Source organism: Hyla sarda, chromosome 5 (genome assembly GCF_029499605.1).
Source record: "Hyla sarda isolate aHylSar1 chromosome 5, aHylSar1.hap1, whole genome shotgun sequence".
In the NCBI taxonomy this organism is placed as follows: Eukaryota; Metazoa; Chordata; class Amphibia; order Anura; family Hylidae; genus Hyla; species Hyla sarda.
The window spans coordinates 167,789,467-167,811,863 of record NC_079193.1 but is presented as its reverse complement, the minus strand read 5'-3'; the positions used below and the strand labels follow the sequence as shown (position 1 = coordinate 167,811,863).

Sequence of the window (22,397 nt, the reverse complement as noted above, 5' to 3'; positions counted from 1 at the left end):
AATACATTTGTACTTCAGCACAGTATGACCTAATCAGCTGCACACAGTGCAGCCTGGGTGATCTAGCCTGTGGATGGATCTCACAGGCTTCTGTAGCAGGCAGACAGGAGGTCATCATCTGACCTCCTGCTGCCATAGCAACCAACGGCGACCTGCGATCGTGTTGCACTGCTGCCGCTGGTGAACAGGGGGAGCTCTCTCCCTCTATCACCGGCGATCAGTGCTGCGGTCAGATTGACTGCAGCACTAAAGGGGTTAACTGTCAGGATCGGAGCTCCGGTCCACTCCTGACAGCTGCGACGGGTGCCCTGCGATATGCGATTGACACTCCCAGCCGCCAATCACCGCCCACACGCTTGCTGCGTCGTGATTGGGAATGGACGTATATATACGTCCATTTGCGCTGAGTCACAGGAAAATGGACGCATATATGCGTCCCTTTGCGGCAAGGGGTTAAGACACAACAATACTCTCTGTGAATTGTGACAATTATTTTTTTTTTTTTTTTTTTTTTGCATATGCATTTCAAAAACGCAAGAATAAGTGACATGGCACTTACTCCAAGAGTGTTCCTAATAAATGCACATTGGAGATACAGAACACTGGATTAGCCAATATCCATTTACTGCTCCTCATCTCAACACACAGGAAGTTTTCTCTCAGGCAGTGATTGGATGAGCAGGCATTTCCTATGTGATGAAATCAGGAAGTGGTGATCAGTGGGGACCTGGTCACCATTTGAACAGCAGTTGCAGGGGATCAGTGAGGTGAGTACTGCTTTTTCTATTTATTTTGACCAAGTCGCCCCCCCCACACACACACCCTTTGTCTTAATTCTATGGTGCTGGGAAATTCCTTTAAGGTTTGAATACATTCAGAAAGTTAAAGGGGTATTCCAGGCAAAACCTTTTTTTATATATATATATCAACTGGCTCTGGAAAGTTAACAGATTTGTAAAGGACTTCTATTAAAAAATCTTAATCCTTCCAATAGTTATTAGCTTCTGAAGTTTTCTGTCTAACTGCTCAATGATGATGTCACGTCCCGGGAGCTGTGCATGATGGGAGAATATCCCCATAGGAACTGCACAGCTCCCGGGACGTGAGTCATCAGAGAGCAGTTAGACAGAAAACAACAACTCAACTTCAGAAGCTAATAACTATTGGAAGGATTAAGATTTTTTTAATAGAAATAATTTACAAATCTGTTTAACTTTCCGGAGCCAGTTGATATATAAAAAAAAATTTGGGCCTGGAATACCCCTTTAAGATTCCAGTCTTTTTATTGCCTAATATTCAAGGATAACAGAATAAATGGATAAAGAAATCAGTAAGTAGTGATCCAACTGGCCCTTATAAGTAACCACTCTGAACTAGTTTCTATACTTAAAGGGGTATTCTTACATCTTATTCCCTAACAAAAGGATAGGGGATAAGAGGTATTTGACCGGAATACCCCTTTAAGGCCCTTAATTCACATCTGTTATATATACATCCATCAATAAAGCCACAGAGAAGCGGTGGATACATACCCACAATACTGTCAAAGAAAGCTCCTCGGAGATGCCAGTCATTCTTATCATTCAGAAAAGTGATCATATGAGAAAGAAGAACATCATTGGCTTTTTGCCGGCCGAAGAACACACAAAGCCTGGTTATTCCATTTTCCATTAATGTCTGTTTCACTATGTTTTCTGGGTCACTCAGCAACGTCACCACCTTTTGCTGGACCATCTCATGTAAAGCTTGCAGTTCTACACATACAAAGAGAGCAAAGCAACAGCCTTTATGTTATACTTAGCACAATGGGCTTCTAAATAGTCATTTAGCTAAGTAATGTGTATATTTATCATCAGCACAAGATCAAAATGATTTACAAGGCCCAAGGGAAAAAAAAGATGTTCTATGGAAACTGCAGAATTTATGTATATTGGACCAAAATGTATCATGAAAAAATAAGAATACATTGTTAGATCATAAGATCATGTCAGACCATAAATACTGATCAGCCATAACATTAAGGTGAAGTGGATATCATTGGATAGTCTCATTACAATGTCACCTGTCCAAGGGTGGGAAATATTTGGCAGTCTATGAAAAGTCAGTTCTAGATGTTGTTGTGTTGGGAGGAAAAAAGGAAACATGTAAGGACGCAAGTGTCAACAAAAGCCAAGCTGTAATGGCTACACGACTGGGTCAAAGCATCACCAAAACAGCAGCCATCAGGATCTACTAAAAGTGGTCCGAGAAACGATAAGCAGTGAACCATCAATAAGGTCATAGGGACGCAAGAGCTACAAATTACTAAAAAGTTCATGTTGAATATGACAGAAAGATATCACAACATATAGTGGCTCTCAGCTTGATGCATATAGGTCATGGTAGAGTCCACACTGACCAAAATTCACTGCTAAAAGTGCCTTCAACAGGCACTTTAGAATGTGGTGTGGACTATGGAGCAATGAAAGAAAATGACCTGGTCTGATGGATCACATCTTCTTTTACATCATGTGGCTTGTAGGCAGATTACTTACCTGAGGAACAGAGGGCACAAGGGAACTATGGAAAGAGGCTGAGGGTAGTGTAAAGCGGAGAAATCTTGGGTCTTGGCATTTATGTGGATATTACTTAGACACAAATAATCTACCTAAACATTGTTCTAGACGAAGTATACCGCTTTATGGCAATGTGATTCCAAGGTGGTGTCTTGGAATACCCAGATATCAATCCTACTGATCATCTGTGGAATATGCTTCAAAAGAAAAAATCTGAACCCAGAGGCCAAAACTCACAACTTACAGGACAAATAATCTACTGCTAATGTATTGGTACCAGATACAAGTGGCCTTCTGGTGTCCACGCCTTGACAGGTCAGAAAATGTTGGCAGTGAAGAACCTACACAATATTAGGTTTTAATGTTATGGCTGATAAGTGTGTGTATATAGCTTTACCAAAAAATTCTACAAACTTAGGGAACCTGTCATCAGATTTTACCATATAGAACACATGGCAACGTGTTTTATACATTAAACTCTTCTTCCACACAAACCCAAGAGGACAATCCTGTCAGCAGGGATGGTAAGGATATGCTGTTTGAAAGTGTCCCCCCGCCGACCCAATAAGTCCCCTGGGTAGGGAGCTATACCTACTTAGTCCAGCTGCTCCAGCTGTAATCATGCCCCCTCAATGCGATTGGCAGCCCGGGCACGGCTCATGACATCGCTCTCCTCAGTCTGTTTAGGGAGCAGAGATTTGATGAGGGCTGTCAATCTAGCTGAGTGGGCATTCAAACAGGACTAAGCGAGTATAGCTCCCTTGCCTAGGGGACTACTTATGGGGACTGTGGGGGACACATTCAAACATCCTTTTCTTGGGGATCGTCAGGATGAAGATTTTACCGTATAAAATATTCCCAGTATTTGCTTGCACTGATCCCAGTGTTCATGGTATTAATGGCTGACTTAGAACCTTCAACTTCCATTAATTGTTCCTTTTTTCTTTATAATAAATAAGACTCACAGAAAAACAACAAAAATGTTGTCCTATGTTCTAAAATAAAAACAAAAAAAGAACAAAACTGCATCTAATAAGGTTTAAAACAGAATTTGTAATATTGCATGAAAAAACCTGGTTCAGTTCTTGAGTAAAATCATCTCTGCAAGGAACAAAGCACAATAGACTTGGCAGGTCTGAGCAGTGTCCCATATGTTCATAATGTATCATAAGTCTGAATAATAAATGCACAACAATACAGTGAGGAACAGCTATGAATAGAACATTAAAGAAACAGAATACAGTTTTAGAATGCAGTGTGCCCAGAAAAGATTATCATCACTAGGGATAGATGCTCCCCCTGCTGAAGGAATGAAGTATTATATAGAGCTCATTTACACAAATGACTCACTATGCAATACTCTGCAGCATTGAGCGCTCCAGAGCAGACTCTCTACCCCAGCTAACAGAGGGAGGTCCTGGGCAGGAGACTTCCATCTATAACAACATATGTTCTCATCTGGGACAACCATCGGAAACCTTCCTTCACCTTTTTAATGAAATAAGTCCTGCTTAGAGGTATTACTTCACAACATCAGTCACAGCACAGCCAAACGTACCTGTGTCATAGTTCGCACTGGGATGGGAAACTTCATCCAGCTCCTCACTGCCTGGATCATTTTCCATGTTCAGATTTTTCAGCTGTACCAGCTCTAAAAACCTCAGTGCTGTCTCAGCCAACAATGCGATGTTCTCTTTATTATCACACCATAGGAAGGAAACATAGGGACAATTAGAGCGAGGCACCACGAGTAGTAAAATTGTGTGGCCATTGGCTTTTGCATCTCGACTACAATGCGCCAAACCCTAAAGCTAGGTTCACACTGCGGAATCTCTGGGCAGAAAGTTTCCGCCCGGAGATTCCGAGTGCGGCCAGCGCCGACTGAATCAGTCCCTGCTAGAACCGTGCGGACACTGCAGTCTCCAATAGACTGCAATGTGTTCCGCGATTATTTCCGCCTGAAGAATGAGCAACGCCATTCTTCAGGCGGAAATTTCCAAGCGGATTTTCCGTTCACAAACTCCAAAGTGTGAATTTGTGAACGGAAACCCATTTACTATACTATACATTTTAGTAAGCGGAATTTCTGCCTGCTATTTCAAAGCGAAATTGCAGGCGGGATTTCCGTAGTGTGAACCTAGCCTTATAGTATATTGTCATATATTAGAATGAGCATAAACTAAACAAAAACCTATACAAATCATTACAAAGTGACCAAACACACATAAGTGAGAAGAACATTTTAGAAATGGTATGCCCATTTTCAGCTTGTATTAGCTGCAAACCTTGATAAATGAAGATGTGTAACCTTCCCTTACCTGCATAAGCCAGTCTAACAATAGTTGCCTCATCTTGAGCCAGGTGTGCTATTCCAGGCAAGATGTATTCTGGGTAAATGTTAATGTCATTCCTCGGCACTTCCTTGACCAAGGCCAACACCTTAGTCAGCGTCCTCACAGCTTCCGCTTTCACTCTGGGCACAGTGTCATTACTAAAGTGCAGCAAATATGGCGTGATGCGGTCAAGTAAAATTTCCACACTTAAGCGGGGGGCAAGGTGGAGAATAAGCTCCAATGCCGCCAGCTTAGAATCACAGTACTTTAAAGTCTGCAGACAGGAAGTGATCACTGAAACCAGGATGAGTAAGCCGTTCTCTTTAGTCTCCGCCTCTGCCTTCTCACTCTGATCATCTCCACATACATTATGGATGATGTTATCTATATCCTTACGGATGACAAGGATGCGTTCATCTGCAGAATTGAAGGTTTCTTTAGCAAACTGAGCCATGTAAGGCTGCAAAAAGGTGTAAAATATTTCAGGGAAAGCATTGCCCCTCTGATGCTTTAAATAGTCCTCTGCTGCCAGACGCTTTTCAGGCTCACGGCGAATCATCTGGGTCACCTTTCACAAACAAGAGAAATGAGAGGTTATAATCATGACGTAAAGTTATGTAACACCAGACCACTTGTATACCAATTGGTACCCATTGGGGCCATGTACAGATGGCCTTATTACCTAGAGTATGTCCTTCATTAGTCAAACCAAGGACACAGGGAAAAGGCAGCATATAATAAATGAGGGTTTCCTAGGCCACAGTGTATTAAAATTATTATTTTTGATAAATAAGCAGAATACGACAATCCTATAACCTGCAGCCTTCAGATTTGTTTCTAATAATAAAGGATTATTTCAGAGCCATCATGTTGTCTACTTCATGACAGTTTTCTGGATCTTTTAGGTACATAATCCCTTCTAATACATACTGTCACCAATAGGTATAGCTCCATTCCTAAACAATACTGTATATAAATTCTGACTTTAACCCCTTAAGGACTCAGCCCATTTTGGCCTTAAGGACTCAGACAATTAAATTTTTTACGTTTTCATTTTTTCCTCCTCGCCTTCTAAAAATCATAACTCTTTTATATTTTCATCCACAGACTAGTATGAGGGCTTGTTTTTTGCGCGACCAGTTGTCCTTTGTAATGACATCACTCATTATATCATAAAATGTATGGCGCAACCAAAAAACACTATTTTTGTGGGGAAATTAAAACGAAAAACGCAATTTTGCTAATTTTGGAAGGTTTTGTTTTCACGCCGTACAATTTCTGGTAAAAATGACATGTGTTCTTTATTCTGAGGGTCAATACGATTAAAATGATACCCATTATTATATACTTTTATATTATTGTTGCGCTTAAAAAAAATCACAAACTTTTTAACCAAATTAGTACGTTTATAATCCCTTTATTTTGATGACCTATAACTTTTTTATTTTTCCGTATAAGCGGCGGTATGGGGGCTCATTTTTTGCGCCATGATCTGTACTTTTTTTTGATACCACATTTGTATATAAAAAACTTTTAATACATTTTTTATAATTTTTTTTTTAATAAAATGTATTAAAAAAGTAGGAATTTTGGACTTTTTTAATTTTTTTTCGTTCACGCCGTTCACCGTACGGGATCATTAACATTTTATTTTAATAGTTCGGACATTTATGCACGCGGCGATACCAAATATGTCTATAAAAAATGTTTTTTACGCTTTTTGGGGGTAAAATAGGAAAAAACGGACGTTTTACTTTTTTATTGGGGGAGGGGATTTTTCACTTTTTTTTACTTTTACTTTTACATTTTTTTTTACACTTGAATAGTCCCCATAGGGGACTATTCATAGCAATACCATGATTGCTAATACTGATCTGTTCTATGTATAGGACATAGAACAGATCAGTATTATCGGTCATCTTCTGCTCTGGTCTGCTCGATCACAGACCAGAGCAGGAGACGCCGGGAGCCGCACGGAGGAAGGTGAGGGGACCTCCGTGCGGCGTTATGAATGATCGGATCCCCGCAGCAGCGCTGCGGGCGATCCGATCGTTCATTTTAATCGCGAACTGCCGCAGATGCCGGGATCTGTATTGATCCCTGCACCTGAGGGGTTAATGGCGGACGCCCGCGAGATCGCGGGCGTCGGCCATTGCCGGCGGGTCCCTGGCTGCGATCAGCAGCCGGGATCAGCCGCGCATGACACGGGCATCGCTCCGATGCCCGCGGTTATGCTTAGGACGTAAATGTATGTCCTGGTGCGTTAAGTACCACCTCACCAGGACGTACATTTACGTCCTGCGTCCTTAAGGGGTTAAGCCAGACCTGTGACTCAACTACCATTTTAAAGAATAGATGAGGTCTTGTGATTGTCAGAAGTGACAGTGCCAGTGACATGTTTTCCAGTGCAAACATAAGTACATAATGCAAACGGCTTTGAGAAAGCGGGCAACCGTGAAATGTCAGCCTCCAGCAGTTTCCACTCAGTGTCTCGCGGACCACAGCCTTTACTTCCCACCGGGCAAGTTTTTAAATTAATTCCAAATAAAGTTGGAAGTTTTATCGTCAATAGGCGAGTGCATCCGGCTTTTTTCCTTTCTTTACATAAAACAAAGACTTTCTCTGTCATAACACAGAGGCACATTAAACAAGGACATCTATAAAATGGCGAGGGAAGGGCCTGTTGGCATCCGGGGTCTCCCTCAATCCTATACCTATTTAGAAATAGAGAGCACTGGGAACAACCTTCTCCTGCCCATACTTAGCTGTGTAGTTGAGGCAACAGGCAGTAGCAGGGAATGACATAGCAACACCTGCAATGCGTGTTTGGCTGTTTTGTAAAGTAAAATAAATAAATAAAAATAACAGTTACAATTAAAAGATAGTTAGTAGAGACAATGATGCTAAACAAGATTACATTGATGCTAGTAATATATAGGATTGTGCTACACAGGTCAGATCTGCTGCAGATTTTGTGCACCAGATATGCATGCAAAAACTCTGCAGCAGATTATAGCACCAGCATTGTCAATTTATTCAAAAATTTCTTTCACATGCAGCGATAAAATCCAGCAGGAATCTGTATATAAATAGACACGCTGTGAATTAAGTCAATTTATATTGTAGACCGCTGCAAATTTACTCTGGATTTCCTTTATGGACCATAAAGGGGTATTCCAGGAAAAAACTTTTTTTTTTAGATCAACTGGCTCCAGAAAGTTAAACAGATTTGTAAATTACTTCTATTAAAAAATCTTAATCCTTCCAATAATTATCAGCTACTGAAGTTGAGCTGTTCTTATCTGTCTGGAAACAGTGCTCTCTGCTGACACCTCTGCTTGTCTCAGGAACTGCACAGAGCAGAATAGGTTTGCTATGGGAATTTGCTTCTACTTGGACAGCTCCGAAGACACGTGTCATCAGAGAGCACTTAGAAAGAAAAGAACAGCTCAACTTCAGCAGCTCATAAGTACTGAACGGATTAAGATTTTTTAATAGAAGTAATTTACTAATCTGTTTAACTTTCTGGAGCCAGTTGATATATAAAAACAAAGTTTTTTCCTGGATAACCCTTTTAAAGTGAAAGTCCAAATTTGCAAGAATTCATAGCATAGCAGATTTTGCTGCAGATCTACAGATTTTTACTTCCCACTTGAATAGTCGAAGGCCATGTTCACGCGTCAAAATTTCAGTGCCAGATTCCGTATTGGAATTGGGCACGGAGACTCCGCTGCAGCAGAGCCCTGTTGAATTCAATGGGATTCTGCTGCGCTGTCACTGTCACTTCTGACAATCACAAGACCTGATCCTTTCTTTACAAAGGTAGTTGAGTCACAGGACTGGATTAAAGGGGTACTCCGCCCCTAGACATCTTATCCCCTATCCAAAGGATAGGGGATAAGATGCCTGATAAGATGCCCAGCGGCGGGACCCCCGTGATCTTGCACGCCGCACCCTGTTAGAATCAGTCCCCGGAGCGTGTTTGCTCCGGGTCTGATTACTGGCGATCACGGGGACGGAGCATAGTGACGTCACGGCTCCGTCCCCATGTGACGTCACACTCCGCCCCCTCAATGCAAGCCTATGGGAGGGGGCGTGACAGCTGTCACGCCCCTCCAATAGACTTGCATTGAGGGGGCGGAGCGTGATGTCACACGGGGGCGGAGCCGTGACGCCACTATGCTCCGTCCTCGTGGTGGAGATGGACTCAGCCTGAGGACCTCCAACGGTTCCAGAAGCTGCTAAAGGTGGGTGCTGCATGGAAGATCCCGGGGGTCCCCAGCGGCAGGGCCCCCACAATCTGGCATATTATCCCCTATCCTTTGGATAGGGGATAAGATGTCTAGGGGCGGACTACCCCTTTAAACACATTAGGCCCATTATGTTGTATACTTACTAACAGCCTGATGGAGCTGTCTTCAATTTTGCTCAGCACTTGATCTGGAGAAAACTGTCCTTTTTTATAGGCTAAAAGCTGGGACAAGTCAAACAATGGCACACCCTCTGTGAATAGTTCTGCTATAACACAACCTGCAAAGACAAACAAAATCCCTGAATAACTGTTCTGCAATACCAAATATCAACACATCTTGCTGTATATTCAGGGCAGCATACACAGCAGAAAATATCCACCACATCTGGTCTAGTAGACATAAAATCCTTTTCATGATTTTGTTGTTATCCATATATGTCATGATTATATATATATATATATATATATATATATATATATATATATATATATAGATAATCCATAAATGAAAGAAGCTTTTTGTAACTTATGTTTTAGGTGACTTTTGTTTTCTTTGGTAGGATAAAAATGACAAAAATTTGTACTAAAAATGTAAACCTTATTATGAGGTTCTGCTTGGCATGGTGTTGGAGCAGTACTCTCCTGAGCTAGATAGAACTATTCCTTAAGCCAGTGGTCTCCAAACTGTGGCCCTCCAGCTGTTGCAAAACTACAACTCCCAGCATGCCCGGACAGCCGTTGGCTGTCCGGGCATGCTGGGAGTTGTAGTTTTGCAACAACTGGAAAGCCACAGTTTGGAGACCACTGCCCTAAGCAATTCCTCTATTATACCACCAGGAAACATAAGACTAAAAAGGACATTCCCCTTGTCAATAAGGATGTCCAAATACAGCCTGACATGGTAGCCACCAATTGGAGAATGACAATATGTGCGGGGATAAGCTCCACTGACAAGGGGAATGGTAAAGTCCAGTTTTTCATACATTTCAAGGTGGAATAATAGAGGTATAGCACCACATAAAGTTGCTCCAGAATAATGTTATGGTGAATACAACTTTTACTTAAAACAGGTCAGAAGACATTCCAGCTCCTCTTTAAAATGGTTTTTAAGGACTGCCAAAAAAAGGATCATGTGCCGAGACTGGAAGTGCCCCAATGACCTCATCATACAAAGTGCTGCAGCAGTCCTGTGCAGTGTACAGTGGTGTTACCAGGGCACTTCTGTTGGGTACTTTGGAGAAGTCTCTGTACTGGTCAGGGAACAACCAAAGTGATGAATGTTTTTTTTTTTTTTACTTACCTTCCCAATCCTTGTTCTCTAGCAGTTTTCTTTTAGGTTGCATTCACACACACACACACACACACACACACACTGGATTCTTACCTTATTCATCCGTAACTGTGAATCCGCAACTTTAAATCCACAGAGGATCTCGTGTGCATAAATGAATCCCTAAGTCAGTTTCTGGCCAAAGTTAGGAGACTCTCTTTAGAGGCGTAAAGCATATCTGTCACCAGCAGTACATAGCCACCGGAAAGGGGGTAGTGCACATACCTTTGTGCAAAATGGCCTTCTAATGTCAGGGCCACAGCTGCCAATAGGTCTGAGATGCGGGTCTGGATTGGGAGTGTCCCCCCCACCCTGCCTCTCACCAACAGCTTTAGCGTCCACATATGTGTTCTCTACTCTTCCCAGAGGCTATTTAGGGCTGTCACCCATTTTGCTACTGCAAAACTGGTGACAGATTTGGTTTAATATAAAAACTGGCTGAAGGAATTGCCAACAATATTAAATAAATAAATAAATATTACAGGTGACAGATCCAGGCATTTTATCTATTTCCATTAAAGGAGAACTCTGAAATAGGAAAATTATCGTCCATACTGCCGGCAGTAAAAAAAAATGAACAGGTACATACCTTCCTTCGCTCCCCCCGGTGCCTCCGGTAACCGGCTCCCTGCCACGATCCTCTTCCTGGTTGCCGGTGGTAGGTGAGTCATACTGCACTCAGCCAATCACCGGCCGCAGTGAAGTCCCGACTCGGCCGGCGATAGGCTGAGTGACAGTGTGAGAACGCTTCAAGACACACAATTCTTCACTACACCGGCACCTGCTGCCGGGGCCAAAAACATCACACTACCGCTCAGCCTATCGCTGGCCGAGCCGGGACTTCACTGTGGCCGGTGATTGGCTGAGTGCAGTATGACTCGCCGACCACCGGCACCAGGAAGAGGATTGCGGTGGAGGCCGGAGCCAGTTACCGGAGGCACCGGGAGAGCGAAGGAAGGCATGTACTAGGGATCGACCGATATCGTTTTTTTAGGGCCGATACCGATAATCGGTGCAGGTTAGGGCCGATAGCCGATAACTTATACCGATATTCCGGTATAAGTTATCGGCTATTTAACCCCCTGCGACACCGCTGCAGATCATTGATTTAAAGCGGGAGCTTTAAATCAATGATCTGCAGTGGCTTTTGCGGGGCCATAGGCCGCCGCCGCCACCACCTGCTTCTCTCCCCTACCTGTCAGGGTGGTCCGGGCCATCCATCCATCGTTCCTGTAGTGTCCGGGGGCGTTAAGGGTGGAGGGTGGTCCGGTCCGGGCTGTCCTTCTCCTCCGGCGGTCATCTTCTCCACTCCGGGCAGGCTCCGGCCTAGTACGCTGCATAGACGCCGCTGCGCAGTAACGCCCATGCGCAGCGACGCACCTGACGTCACGGCGTAGCGGCGTCTATGCAGCGTACTAGGCCGGAGCCTGCCTGGAGTGGAGAAGAAGACCGCCGGAGAAGAAGGACAGCCCGGACCGGACCACCCTCCACCCGGAACGCCCCCGGACACTACAGGAACCCCCGGACACTTACCCATTACGGGTAAGTTTAATTTTTTTTATTGACTCGGAGGGTGGGGGAGGGGCCCGACCGGTATAGCGGTATGGAAAAAAATCCATACCGGTATACCGCCTAGCATCACGGTGGGGGGTGCGATGCGGTGCGTCGAGGGTGCGGTGCGGCGGGTCGAGGGGGTGGCGGTCGCGGTGCGGTGGGGGCGGTGCGGGGGGCGGGCATTATCGGCTTATCGGCAAGATAATTGCCGATACCGATAATGCCCAAAATCATGATTATCGGCCGATAATATCGGCCATACCGATAATCGGTCGATCCCTAGTATGTACCAGTTTCTTTTTTTACTGCCGGCAGTATGGACGATACTTTTCCTATTCCGGAGTTATACTTTCCCATAGATAAAATTATGTAATAAAATAAAATTATATAAGAGGAGTTGCACGCCATTTTATCAAAATACCATGTAACCACATGTCAGCTGAAGAATATATTTGTAGTTGTTCTAACAGTAGGTATCAGGACCAAGAACAATACCTGCAGAGAAAATATCCATTGCCCGCTTCAGGTCCCCCCGGGTCCTTTGATTGTTATTGGTGAGATCCACCAGTGGTGTAGATGGGTCCTTGAGAGACTCCAGTTCTGTGGAAAAAGTGCTCCCATCCACAAACCTTTCCGGGGCTATATAACAAGTTCTTCTTCTAGAGGTGTCAAAGAAATAGTTGAAATCTGCTGGGTTATCTTCGGGCACATAGGTTGGCTTGAAACTTGCAAAGTCTGTAAGAAGTACCCAGTTCCAGCTGCTCACCATGATGTTTTCTGTCTTGATATCACCGTGACACACTCCAGACTTGTGAGCCTGGTCCACGGCGGTCAGGATCTGAAATGCAATCCACCGTTTTTCAATGTTGTTGAGAAAGGGGCGAGTACTGATCCGATCATACAGGTTATCCCTGACATACTGTCTGAACAGCAAAGCGGCCTTTTCATTCAGAGTAAACTTCTGAAAGGGGAGACAGTTCTGGGAAGAGCACAGGCGGATTTTTAACTCTTCAAGTTCCTGCTTATAGTTGGTCAAGGGCAGTGACGGGTCCTGTATCGCAAAGACCTTGACCACAACCAAGCCTTCTCTGTGCTTTGCTCTAGCAACTTTAAAGAACCGTGTACTTCCCAGGCTCTTGTCATACTCAAAGTCATGAATGTCGGAGAAGTAACTATCCACTGACAAGATCTGAGCTGGAGCTATTCCTGCTAGCTGGTTTCCCATGATGCAATACCTTTCATCCAAAGTCAACGGTAAAAATTCTAAAACACAAAAGAAAAGAAAACAGTCATGTAGTTAGATTGCTTTTTGATACTATATATTCCAATGGACACATTTTAGAACCAGCATGTGTGGGCTTTCTGAAGCGGTAGGTAAAAAGGGGAATTGTATGGTACGAGATGGTTTCATGATCTGGCAAAGTAATCCTAATGGACGCAACGAGGTATAGACATCCTTACCAAAGAAAATTTCTCTGCATAAAGAAGAAAAAACTGACTCCTGCCACCATCCACACCTACAGCACCAGGCTTACCATTGCAATCTAAAGACACAGAGAAAACTGATACCAGAGTCTTGATCCCATCACATCAGCTTAATGGATCTGTAGTCATATGGGCCCTAGACTGTCCCCCTAGACCAGTGGTCTCCAAACTGTGGACCTCGAGATGTTGCAAAACTACAACTTCCAGAATTCCCAGACAGCAGACGGCTGTCCGGGCATTCTGGAAGTTGTAGTTTTGCAACATCTCGAGGTCCACAGTTTGGAGACCACTGCCCTAGACTGTCAAGGAGACAGTTTATGACCAGGGCTGTGGAGTCGGTAGATAAATGTTCCGACTCCACAGTTTTTTGTACTTCCGACTCCTCTGTATTAATATGCAAATGTCTTTATTAACAGTTACAGTTGAATCCAAGAAGCTGTTCCACCAAGTTATTCTAAGCTCTTCTAGCAGAGAAATGTAGTTGGGCAGAAGCTGCTGCCTTCTCCTTTTTGTGTGCTGATCTGCTGCAGAAGATAGGGCAGTGGGAGGATCCAGGAAGGGGCATTTATTATAAAACATGATTTCCCTAGTAGAATCCCATAGTCATGTTTAAAGTCTAAAGGGGTTCTCCGGTGGATAACTTTTTTTTTTTAAATCAACTGATGCCAGAAAGTTAAACAGATTTGTAAATTTCTTCTATTATAAAATCTTAAAGGAGTATTCCAGGCAAAAACTTTTTTTTCTATATCAACTGGCTCCAGAAAGTTAAACAGATTTGTAATTTACTTCTATTAAAAAATCTTAATCCTTCCAATAGTTATTAGCTTCTGAAGTTTTCTGTCTAACTGCTCAATAATGATGTCACGTCCCGGGAGCTGTGCATGATGGGAAAATATCCCCATAGGAACTGCACAGCTACCGGGACGTGAGTCATCAGAAAGCAGTTAGACAGAAAACAGCAACTCAACTTCAGAAGCTAATAACTATTGGAAGGACTAAGATGTTTTAATAGAAGTAATTCACAAATCTGTTTAACTTTCCGGAGCCAGTTGATATATAAAAAAAAAAGTTTTGGCCTGGAATACCCCGTTAATCCTTCCAGTACTTATCAGCTGCTGAATACTACAGAGGAAAAACTTTTCTTTTTGCAACACAGAGCTCTCTTCTGAATCACGAGAACAGTGCTCTCTGCTGACATCTCTGTCCATTTTAAGAACTGTCCAAAGTAAGAGAAAATTCCCATAGCAAACACATGCTGCTCTGGACAGTTTCTAAAATGGACAGAGATGTCAGCAGAGAGCACTGTGTTCCAAAAAGAAATTAATTTCCTCTGTAGTATTCAGCAGCTAATAAGTACTGGAAGGATTAAGATTTTTTAATAGAAGTAATTTACAAATCTGTTTAACTTTCTGGCACCAGTTGATTTTAAAAAATTGGAGTACCCCTTTAAGCTAACAATCAGAGTTTACAAGTTTTTATAGCCTTAGCTGAATGGCAGCAGTTTTTCCAATGGTTTACAACTTCAGTCTTGAACTATTGACCCTCCATTCCCTTCACTTATACAAGTTTCTCTAGTCCTGCAAAAAACATATTTACTTAATCCCTTATCAGTGAGAGTCTAGATTACCCATGGGTTCCCTGTAACAGCAGAACACAACACTATGGAAAGTATAAGTATTGCTGCTCCTAATTGTGCGTTGTGTGCCAAATAGTAAAGCACATGAAAAGCATGCTTCTTCACGGTCACTTAACGTGTTCGTTTTGCGGTTACGTGAGGCACTGCATGCATTGGTCTTTATTCTTAAAGTAGAGAAGTCATTAATTATAACTTTTTGTGAATTGGGACATTTAAACGTGCTTTTTTTTTAAATTAGTAGGACTCGGTGCATTGTTTGCCGACTCCATCTCCAGGTACCCAAAATTTCGTCCGACTCCTCGACTCCGACTCCACAGCCCTGTTTATGACATCAATAAAACAACTGTGGACCCTGGTATCATGGGCTGTTCTATGTGGTCAATGACGAATCTATCTGTATGATCAGAATAGTGGATCATGCTGCGCTCTTCAGTTCACTGTTCTAACCAATCCGTTATCAGCCAATGGGGAATATAAACAGATCATAAGGGATCATTTGAAAATGTAATGTACAGGGCCTTACAATGAGTCTGGCAGGTTTATATCTGAACCAATAAGTTACGGGGGAAATAAAAACATAACAGGAACACCGAGCCTAAGGCTTGCTTCAGAAGAGCGGAATACAGACATGAGTTAGGGCTATTGACCCAAAAGCATCATAGATCCCCATATTGCTTTATGTTTGGGTCATCGGAGCTGCAGCTTGGCCGGGTCTTGTGTCTGAAATACCATGTGAACATACTATGCTGGTCTGAAGACTTTAAAGCCATCACTTGGACATGGTCTCTTACACTACATCTGCCAGTTCTTATACTATTCCTATACATAGGTGTGTGGGCTATTTTTCCAGTAACTATCCAATGTTAGCTCAATGTTTTTCATCATTTCAAGCCACAGATTATGGCCCTGTTTACACTACGGAAAATCCACATGGAAATTTTTTGCAGATTCTGACTTGCACCATTGATTTTAATGGATTTTGTGGCGCCCAGATCACATGACATCTAAAAAGGAATTGGATTCAGATTGAAGACCCCTTCCCTCTACCGGCGGAATCTGCCCGGAAAGTCCTGTGTGTCAATGGCTGGTAATGAAGAAAACTGTGTCCCTGTAGCAGAATGAGACCCTCTACACAGGGACATATTTTTCTACTTTACAGCCTCCCTCTCACTCCATCCCCACTTCCCTCTCTCAAGGGGGATGGGGACAGTTTCTCCGCACATCTCCCCGCCGCTTAGACAGACTGAGGAGTACAGCCAGAGGAGCACTCCTCAGCCTTGCAGCCTATGCTTACACCTATCACCTGCCCGTGCCGCACATCTACCCGCTCGCTACCTGTTGCAAAACTACAACTTCCACAGCATGCCTTTACAGTGAGGAGATGCTGGGGGTTGTAGTCTTGCAACAGTTGGCAGACGGATGATGGATGTGCGGCGCCAAGTGCAGAGAAACTGTGTCCCAGTCCCCCTGAGAGATGGAAGTGGGGATGGAGTGAGACGGCTGTAAAGCAGAAAACTGTGTCTCTATGCGGAGGGTCACATTCCGCTACAGGGACACAGTTTTCTTCATCACACCTGCTTATGAATTTCCTTTCTTTGAATAGACCCTGTGGGAGATATTGATCAAAACCTGTTCAGAGAAAAAGTTGCTGAGTTGCCAATTTTTTAAAAGGCCTGTGAAAAATGAAAGAAGCGATTGGTTGCTATGGGCAACTGCACCACTCTTCCTCTGCACAGGTTTTGATAAATCTCCCCCTGTCCCCCTATCCATCTGGTCACATCTATGTGGGCTCTATGGGGGATATTTGTCAAAACCTGTGTAGAGGTAGCATGGTGCAGTTGCCCATAGCAACCAATAAAATAACTTAATTTTGCACAACACTCTTTAACAATGAAACAATCGATCTGATTGGTTGCTATGGGCAACTGCACTGCTCTTCCTCTACACAGATATTGATACATCTCCCTATAGGCTTCTATCACGACCTATCTGCTGTGTGACTGTATGTAGCTGATGTATGTATACAATGTCATGACAGCAGCTCACACAGCACTGCACGCTGGGACTTGTAGTCCCACTGCCGCTGTCTGGAAGAGGCTGAGCCGTTATGTGACCGGCTGTAGTACACGTGACAGGAGGTCGGTAAACACATGACATCATACCTTATGCCCCGTTATACCGGGGGGCGCTGTTACCGGCGGAAGTAAAGCCGTATATGCGGTAAATCCTCACAACACGTCCATCACTGCGGATGTCAGCGCCTACTTCCTGACTGACAACCAATCACCGCCGGCCGCGGAAGTGACCAATCAGAGATCGCGCTGGGAGAGGCGCGCATCAGCTGACCTGCTGGCTGAGGACTGGAGGGGCGGTTGATGGACAGCTACAGTACAGTCTGCTGTTACCTCTATAGATGTGTCTGTTGTTCTGGAGGAGAAAGCCGCTGCCAGACACCCCTGACACCTGCTTAGCCTCCCGAAAACCAAAGGGGCCTGAGACCTTCTAACAGCAGATATTGGGGAGAGTTAGAAGGTTCAGTATTTCCCAACCAGGGGGCCTCCAGCTATTGCAAATCTACATCTCCCAGCAGTCTAGGCATGAAGTTGGAGATTTGCAACAGCTGGAGGCACCCTGGTTGGGAAAGACTGCATTAGATTGCAAGTGTTTCCCGCAAAATTTTAGCCAACAAATTCTAATGTGTACATGTGCATGCGATAGCTGTTCTTCTAAGAGCCCAGATCACACACATATACAGTCATGGCCGTAAATGTTGGCACCCCTGAAATTTATCAAGAAAATGAAATATTTCTCACAGAAAAGGATTGCAGCATCACATGTTTTGCTATACACATGTGTATTCCCTTTGTGTGTATTGGAACTAAACCAAAAAAGGGAGGAAAAAATGCAAATTGGACATAATGTCACACGAAACTCCAAAAATGGGCTGGACAAAATTATTGGCACCCTTTCAAAATTGTGGAAAAATAAGATTGTTTCAAGCATGTGATCTCTCCTTTAAACTCACCTGGGGCAAGTAACAGGTGTGGGCAATATAAAAATCACACCTGAAAGCAGATAAAAAGGAAAGAAGTCCACTTAGTCTTTGCATTGTGTGTCTGTGTGCCACACTAAGCATGGACAACAGAAAGAGGAGAAGAGAACTGTCTGAGGACTTGAGAACCAAAATTGTGGAAAAATATCAACAATCTCAAGGTTATAAGTCCATCTCCAGAGATCTAGATTTGCCTTTGTCCACAGTGCGCAACCTTATCAAGAAGTTTGCAACCCATGGCACTGTAGCTAATTACTGGGCGTGGACAGAAGAGAAAAATTGATGAAAGGTATCAACGCAGGATAGTCTGGATGGTGGATAAGCAGCCCCAAACAAGTTCCAAAGATAGTCAAGCTGTCCTGCAGGCTCAGGGAGCATCAGTGTCAGCGTGAACTATCAGTCAACATTTAAATTAAATGCTATGGCAGGAGACCCAGGAGGACCCCACTGCTGACACAGAGACATACAAAAAGACTACATTTTGCCAAAATGAACTTGAGTAAGCCAAAATCCTTCTGGGAAAAAGTCTTGTGGACAGATGGGACCAAGATAGAGCTTTTTGGTAAAGCACATCATTCTACTGTTTACCAAAAACGGAACGAGGCCTACAAAGAAAAGAATACAGTACCTACAATGAAATATGGTGAAGGTTCAATGATGCTTTGGGGTTGTTTTGCTGCCTCTGGCACTGGGTGCCTTGAATGTGTGCAAGGTATCATGAAATCTGAGGATTACCAATGTATTTTGGGTCGCACTGAACAGCCCAGTGTCAGAAAGCTGGGTTTGCGTCCGAGATCTTGGGTCTTCCAGCAGGACAATGACCCCAAACGTATGTCAAAAAGCACCCAGAAATGGACGGCAACAAAATGCTGGAGAGGTCTGAAGTGGGCAGCAATGAATCCAGATCTAAATCCCATTGAACACCTGTGGAGAGATCTTAAAATTTCTGTTGGGAAAAGGCGCCCTTCCAATAAGAGACCTGTAGTAGTTTGCAAAGGAAGAGTGGTCCAACATTCTGGCTGAGAGGATTTCAGTTATTTTTTCCAAAGACTGTGCAACCAAATATTAAGTTAAGGGTGCCAATAATTTTGTCCAGCCCATTTTTGGAGTTTGGGGTGACATTATGTGGAATTAGCTTTTTTTTCCCTCCCTTTTTTGGTTTAGTTCCAATACACACAAAGGGAATAAACATGTGTATAGCAAAACATGTGTTACTGCAATCCTTTTCTGGGAGAAATACTTCATTTTCTTGAAAAAATTCAGGGGTGCCAACATTTATGGCCATGACTGTACACAGTTTTCACTGTCTATATTGCGCAATCTTTTTTGCTTAATTCCATTTTTTTGCGTGTTTTTTTGCACAATTTTTGATAGAACTGGAATTCTAAATCATGGTGTATGATAGAGCTGATTATGTGCTGAACATCAATTTATCAACTGAGTCTTTTCTGAATACATGCTAATTTTTTTGTGCAAGTACTGATTTTATTGTGCAAAAATACACCATCAAGGAGGACACTTAGAATGTTATAAGAATAAGTCCAGAAATATGTAATACATATTTAGATTAGACTCTGGTCTGTAAGTAGATCCTTAGAACTGTGTAAAATTCAAATTCTCTGAATGAGAGCAGGAGATTGCACCTGTGTAATGTAACCATGGTGACCATACAGTTAAGAATACCACTGTATGTGCAGGGAGGGAGAAGGAGGTATGGCTGTTAGGTCTATGTATATGTGTGGTCATATGTATGCAGCAGAGCTGAGTGTGTGATTGTGTGTATGCAGCAAAGCTGAGCGTGTGACTGTGTATGCAGCAGAGCAGAGTGTGTGATTGTGATATGCAGCAGTACTGAGTGTGTGATAGTGTATGCAGCAGAGCAGAGTGTGTGATTGTGATATGCAGCAGTACTGAGTGTGTGATTGTGTATATGCAGCAAAGCTGAGTGTGTGGCTATGTGTATGCAGCAGAGCTGAGTGTGTGATCATGTGTATGCAGCAGAGCTGAGTGTGTGACTGTGTATGCAGCAGAGCAGAGTGTGTGATTGTGATATGCAGCAGTACTGAGTGTGTGATTGTGTATATGCAGCAAAGCTAAGTGTGTGACTATGTGTATTCAGCAGCAGAGGTGAGTGTGTGATTGTGTGTATGAAGCAGAGCTGAGTGTGTGATGATGTGTATACAGCAGAACTGAGTGTGTGATTGTGTCTGCAGCCTATTTGATAAATTTGCTGCATGTCTGCCACTTTCTCCTGAATAATAATGGCCAAAACTCACACCAGATTTGATAAATTCCCCTCCATACGTATATAAGAGGTGTGATGCTAGCATAGCCCACAAGTCACAAATATGGCAGCAATCCTAAAGACAATGAAAAATATTTGCTTCCGGGGGGTTGTTGGGATCTCCACCTTTAGCAAGGGTTTTTATTGGGTTGTGCGCCAGAAATTCTGTCTGCGCCAGAATGTGCACCAGAATTTGCGCCAGAATTGAAAAAAACTGACTAACTCTCCATTTTACGGAGAAAACCCGAAAAAATGGTGTGACTGCTGGGAAAAGTGGGTGTGGCTGCCAGAAAGGGGTGTGTCCCCAACATTTTCACAGAAACCCAACATAATTACTAAAGTTTCCACGGAAAATATAGTGGATTTGAGCTGAGGAAAACCCAACAGATCAGAGCATGTGTAAAAAAAGCAGAATGTAGGGAAACCTTTGTAAATACAATGGGAACAATTGTAGGGGATTAAAACCCTCAAAGAAAACTACACAACACTCTTCAGGGCTAATAAGTTCAATGTACCTATAGAAAGGAGGTGGTGTACCATTAGGAAAGGAAGGATTCACTTTTAGTGATCAGTTCCAGGCTAACAAAGTCATGGGATGTATCAAGAGAGGGATAGAGGCACGTGACAAGAACATAGTTTTGCCTTTGTATAAATCACTAGTCAGACCATGTATGGAGTAGTGTGTCCAATTTTGGGCCCCTCTATATAAGAAGGACATGGCTGAACTGGAGAGGGTACAGATGGGTGGATTACAATACCAAAACACATTATCAAGCGTGGGGTTATTTAGTTTAGAGAAAAGATGTCTTAGGGGGAGATCTAATCAGAATGTACAAATATATGAATCCACAGTACAGAGATCTTTTTAGTGATCTTTTCATACCTAGGCCGGTAATCATGACAAGGGGGCATCCTCTACGTCTAGAGGAATAAAGGTTTCACCATCATCACAGACAGGGATTCTTTACTGTAAGAGCAGTGAGACTATGGAACTCTGCCGCATGATGTTGTTATGTCTGACTCAATAAACATATTCAAGGGGGCCTGGATGTTTGTCTAGGGAGTAAAAACGTAAGAGGTTATAGATACTAGACTTATAGGGATATAATGTTAATCCAGGAACTTATTCTGATGCCATATTGAGGTCAGGAAGGAATTTTTCCTCTGTCATGGGGCAATTGGCATCAGCCTCATCAGGGTTTTTTGCCTTCCTCTGCATCAACACAGTAGGGTTTTAGGTCGAACTCAATGGACTCTTATCTTTTTTCAACCTTACAAACAATGCCACAATGTTACCCCATAAAGGAAGTAAAACCGAATTATAAGGATCAAATTTACAAAGTACATGAAAAAACCTCCAGCTCTGACACCATATGAGTGGATTATCTTTGAGTATGGGAGAGATCTCAGAGGGTTGCACGTGTAGTAGGGTAGGCAATTCTAAGGGAGAAAAAGGGCTATCAAGAGAAGAATTGACAAATCTGTTCCTCCCACCTTTCCAGTCTATAGCATTAATGAGCCTCAATGCTGTAAACCCAGCCTTCCATAAAACGATTGGCAGGGCTTGTAAAAGAAAAAGTAGCTTAGGGAAGGCAATCGTTTTTATGGAAAGTAGAGATGTAGATGTAGAGATATAGACGAAGAGTTTAACTCCTCGAAATTGAGGGTCAGAGAGGACTGATATTGAATTTATGAAGATCATGTGTATTAGAAGGAAGTTCCTAGATAAGTGAAGGAAGTTCCTAGATAAGTGACAGTGTCAGACTGCCTCTTAAACAGGAACCTAGTGGTCCATCCCCACTGGGCTGATTTATGAAGAGATAGGACATGAGACTTAGCTTAATAGATAGATACCTCTAGTACAGCCGGTATAGCCTTCTTAGGGTTGGCCATTTACAATAAAATGTCAGCAAAAG

The 22,397-nt window shown here is 43.1% G+C and overlaps 1 protein-coding gene across 1 annotated transcript in view; it reads right to left on the bottom strand.

The window, feature by feature from the left end:
* Positions 1-17,449, bottom strand: part of PIK3R4 (phosphoinositide-3-kinase regulatory subunit 4) — a 64,750-nt gene extending 47,301 nt beyond the window's left edge. The window contains exons 1-6 of the mRNA XM_056520673.1: positions 17,308-17,449; positions 12,520-13,287; positions 9,285-9,418; positions 4,874-5,456; positions 4,114-4,248; positions 1,533-1,754 (exon numbers count right to left, since the gene is read on the bottom strand). Coding sequence (XP_056376648.1) covers positions 1,533-1,754; positions 4,114-4,248; positions 4,874-5,456; positions 9,285-9,418; positions 12,520-13,249 — 1,804 coding nt within the window. The 5' untranslated portion in view covers positions 13,250-13,287; positions 17,308-17,449. The remainder of the gene's footprint in view (positions 1-1,532; positions 1,755-4,113; positions 4,249-4,873; positions 5,457-9,284; positions 9,419-12,519; positions 13,288-17,307) is intronic.
* Between the last annotated feature and the right edge of the window lie 4,948 nt (positions 17,450-22,397).